The following is a 4,638-nucleotide window of genomic DNA, read 5'->3' as shown; positions in this document are numbered from 1 at the left end:
TCTCCTCCCTCAACCAAAGGTGTATCCGACTGCCAACCTAACTCAGATCAACTAACAGCACAGACTGGGCATTGACTCTGGAATCTCTCCCAGTCTACGTGGGTCGGCCAATAACTAAATGGGGAGAGTCGAATATGGCAATTGATGCTTCCGTGTGGCACCAGGGATATATATATATATATATATATATTCGGAAAATAGCTAACTATAATTTCATCTCGGCTAGAAATCAATCAAATCTCCCTGCAGTTTGGCAGATTAGATCATGCTCTCCAGGACCTAATTTGTTACTCTTATAATCACCTTCCACTTAAAGCTTCTAGCTGTTAAGTGCCTCTTTGTTGCCAAAGCGATATACCTGAAAGGGTTTCTTCTCTTAGCTTATTTTTAGATGAGTAGTTCCTCTTTCGCACGGGGTCAATAATGGTGCCTAAACTCCAAGGATGCCGAGCTAGCGCAGATGTTTGTTTTCTTTGAGCTCGGACTCAATAACATGAGATATCTCTTGCTTATCCGTTTAGTGGAAGAAATAAACAAATCATTACTGTTGTCACTTCGTTGCGTCTATTGTCGAGATTTGGGATCTGTTGGAAACAGACTGTTATAAACAATCAGTCAGCGCGAACATGCTAGTACACACATATATGCCTCGCCTAATGTGAGAAAAGAATATAATACATACCCACACGGCTACAGACGTTTAAATATAAAGCAAACTTTTATTTACATGATTTGAAAAGACCTGTGGTTAAAGAAAATATATATCTTTTATATGATGCTTCCTTACACAGCAAGCGACTCTCAAAGTCAGCTCTGAAATTCAACCTACGTTATCTTGCACGACAACATTGAAGTCTGGTCACTATTATAAATGAAGACGTAAAGATCCCTTTAGCACTTTGACCAGCAAAGTACTGGAACAATCTCGACACGCTAGGAGTGTAAGAACACTCCCTTGTGATAGAGGCCAGGCTGAGATGATCACAGGGCTCCGGCCGTCTCTGAGTTCAATGTTTGTTCTTCTCGTTTATCCTCCACCTTTATTTTAACGGTTATTTTCTTTTAGTCAGGACGCCGTAGTCCCACACAAACGACCCGTGTTAGCAACTTCTTTGAGCTCATTCTCTGGTTTCCCCGCCACCATAAACGGCCAGGTCTGAAATAGAAAGGAAAGAAATGTTGGCTGGTATTTGTTCAGTAAAACAAGATACCAATCCAAGTTTGTACAATGTTTGTAGAATGTCAAGGCGAAAACCAGACGCAAACAGCGGAAACCCGTTACCATTTAGTACTGATCATTTGGGAAAAATAAAGTAACTAAGTGAAACTCATGTTTTGATAATTGACACTCTACATTATAAGTAAAGTATAAGTTAAGGCCGTTAAAATACTAGTGTTGTGCATGTGCAAAAATGGCCCTGGAATTACTATCATAGCTTAAACAACGAAAATTGAGTTCCAAATATTCCTCTTGGTTTGATTGTTTTAATATATTTATGTATATGATCCGTGTCGTCTTCTACTTAATAAAACATGTTTACATTTGGATTTCCGGAGTAATAGGTTGCAAATATCTTAGCAGACAACAAGTCCACTCCAGATATCAAAACAGGTCTGGTTTAGACTGTGTGCTAATCGTGTGTTGTTGCCACAGGTTCCGTTCATACACTTCAAATATTATAAAGAATGGATCTAATTGACGCTGTTCATTATTCATTATTGATTCAACGCTTTCACAATGTGAACCAACACGCGGGAATATCGCACGAATTTCAATCCTCAATCATGTCCTTAAGTATTTAGTAAATGAAACCAAGAGAATTTTCTCAACGTTTACTAAGATATTTCAGGTGAAAATCTGTTTAAAAGTACCGATTTTAAACACTTAAAAGGGAATAAGTATTAAGGGGGGAAATTGTGTCAATTACAGTCCAGTCCAGCTGGAATGTTACCACCATTATCGCTAAACGGAGTATAACATTAAAATAAAGAAACTATCAATAAGAGGTCAGCAATCAGAAAAAAAATCACTTTGTTAATGCTATTTAAAAAATATTATGGACAAAATTTGGAAAATATACTATATTTATACATTGCTACGATATTCATATAGATTTCCTAAATTCTTCGTTATTGAGAAATTCTAGTCCTTGTTCACTTCAATAAACGGGAACGTGTTCAAATGATTTTGCAGGAGATCTTAATTTTCAAGATGATTTGAAGTTCGCAGCAATCTTGCCATTTTAACGGAGAAACTGCAAATCCGTATTTCCTTGAAGGTAGGAGGAACTGTTTAAAGTCTTTAGACTCTTAGCATTTTCTAACATATTTGGAAATCTCCTAGTGAATCAATTCGTTCTCAATTACAATGGGCAAAAGCTGACTTCAGAAAATGAGTCAAATGGGTAAAATTAGGTTATTGTTAGGTACCAAACAGATATTGTGTGGCCCATAATTTCCCAAACATTGATTGAAGTTTCACAATTTCGGCACTCAATGTTTTTCACAAACTTCCCCATGATGTTATTTTAATGTAGCAGTAAACCGGCAAAAACTGAGAAAACAGTGCTGAGAAGAAAATACGGGGTTGAACATTAGTGTTCAAATAGGACCTAGACCACGATATATTTCAGTTTTAAAATGCATTCCCGCCCTTTAAAATGTAACATTAGCTAGATCTACTAACTATTCTTTAACTCAAGTCATTTGTAACTAGCTGAAGCAAATTAAAAGCAGGGCGTATTTTTTACTTAGGGCAATTGTGGAGTGCATGTGCAAAAGGTTTGCATCTCTGTGAAATGTTATATTTTGGAAATATTTTAGGTTATATTGCTAATCAAGCTGGCACAGTTTATGCCAAAATCCTTTTCATTGAATTGAAATTTTCATACAGTATTCCTACAGCAAACCTACATACGACTACATTAATTTTCAAATATTGTCGTTTAATTGTGTTTCTGCGGCCCTTCAATTTGAGAGTATATTTCACTCTGCATGTAGATGTTTAAAAATTCATTCACTAAATTGCCATTATAAACCTTCTCAGTTTGCCAAAATATTTTCTTCTGCTTCGCACACGGAGCAAAAGAAAGCCTTTTTAATCCTCATTTTAAGGTTCCGATTTCTGGTAGCTTTGTTTAGAGAACTTATTTTTTTCTGACCACAAATAAATACAATAATCTGTAAGTCCGAAATTGTTACCGGCTTTCTGTTTCGGTTAAGCAGTATGGTTGCTGTCTCTGAGTTGTCTGTTTAAAGGCACAGCCCTTGTTTGCTTATCTGTTAACGTCTGGCCTGTTATACAAATACAAAACAGCCCAATGGTCTAAATCCACAAAGATTGATTTATTGGGAGAGGGCTCTGCCAATTGATTCGTGTACTTACACCTATATACAATTATACAAACCGATTCACATCACACACACATACACACACATACACATATACGCAAACCCATTCACACAATCACAGACATAAATCGATATATACAAAGCTATTCACATACCCACATACATACATAGGTCAATAGACATGCACATAGAAATATCCTGTGCATGTCCTCCCGAATATGCACTTACACACACACACACACGCTCTTTAACAGCCCACCCCCACCCCATGAAAAAAACCTCTGTTTTACCAGAAGGTGGAATCCTACCAGGTTGACTGGGTGAATGTAGCCATTCTCATACTTGTCGTTGGCTAAGATCTGTCTCAGGTGGGCAATGTAGCTGGATGCCAGCCGGAGAGTATCGAGTTTGGAGAGTTTTGTGTCTGGTGGGACCCAGGGTAATGTGGTTTTGAGCCTGGAGAAGGCTTTGCTGAGCACCCTCATCCTGGCCCTCTCCCTGGCATTTGCTGCGTTCCGCTGGATCTGTTTCCCTTCCTGGGTCACCCCATTCAGAGAAGATTTCTTGGAGGCCGTTTTGCGGCTCTTTCCCGAAGCCCCTCTGCCCTTCTTTGGGGACTCGTGTTCATAGTTGGAGCTATCTTCGTTGCTGTCGTTTGAGGTGCAGAAATCCTTGTTCGATTTCCTCTTTATCCCATCGCATTCCTCCTCTGTTCCCAGCACTTCCATTTCCTGGAGGTCTTCTGCATCGCTAACGGACCCAGTGGACATGGTATCGCCACGATCTCCTGCAAATTGACTTTTAATGATCGAAAAGACACCGAAAAAGTTAGGAATGTGGAGCTTTTCAGCTGGAGTGAATTCCTCGGCTCAGTTTGATTGAAGACCCTGCGATCTGGATGCGGCACCCGGAATTTATCTGGCTAGTTTGGAGGCGTGACCGAGCAGTTTGAAAGGAGGGACCGCTAGATTCTGACAAACGCTGGATCCACGCAATTCTTTCTCTAAGTATAAATTTCCATGAACGATTAAAGAAACTCAGCTTTTACTGGTTAGCTTATAAAACCAAACTTGAAAAAATTCAACAACCACATCTACATAACGTCACATTTATATGTCCGTAGCTTTTCGGTGAACTTCAAGATATTTATATTAAAGGAGTGTTGCAAAAAACTGTCTTTTGTATTATTCCCACTGAATTTATAACATGTTATATTAGTTTCCAGCAAATGGGTGACTTTTTGAAAAGTTCTGTCGAATAGATTTTTAATAATTCTACAGCCGAGAG

The 4,638-nt window shown here is 38.6% G+C and overlaps 1 protein-coding gene across 2 annotated transcripts; it reads right to left on the bottom strand.

Moving 5' to 3' along the window:
- Positions 1-699: 699 nt before the first annotated feature.
- On the bottom strand, positions 700-4,251 carry tcf21 (transcription factor 21). Of its 2 annotated transcripts, none has more exons than XM_068026385.1 (2): positions 3,642-4,251; positions 700-1,156 (listed from the first exon to the last, which is right to left on the bottom strand). In XM_068026385.1, exons 1-2 carry the CDS (start codon positions 4,119-4,121, stop codon positions 1,067-1,069), a joined length of 570 nt encoding a protein of 189 aa, XP_067882486.1. In that variant the 5' UTR covers positions 4,122-4,251; the 3' UTR covers positions 700-1,066. The 2 variants fall into 2 exon arrangements, with proteins under 2 accessions (XP_067882486.1, XP_067882492.1); XM_068026391.1 differs by having other exon boundaries at positions 3,660-4,250.
- Between the last annotated feature and the right edge of the window lie 387 nt (positions 4,252-4,638).

The sequence above is a fragment of the Heterodontus francisci genome, chromosome 3 (genome assembly GCF_036365525.1).
Source record: "Heterodontus francisci isolate sHetFra1 chromosome 3, sHetFra1.hap1, whole genome shotgun sequence".
In the NCBI taxonomy this organism is placed as follows: Eukaryota; Metazoa; Chordata; class Chondrichthyes; order Heterodontiformes; family Heterodontidae; genus Heterodontus; species Heterodontus francisci.
Note: the sequence above shows the minus strand (reverse complement) of the source record. Positions and strands in the feature narration are given on the sequence as shown.

Coding starts and splice junctions, on each gene's coding strand:
- tcf21 (XM_068026385.1), bottom strand. CDS start 4,121: ATGTCCACTGGGTCCGTTAGCGATGCAGAAGACCTCCAGGAAATGGAA. Junction 1,157..3,641: donor TGGTAGGATTCCACCTTCTG/GTAAAACAGAGG, acceptor TTTCTATTTCAG/ACCTGGCCGTTTATGGTGGC.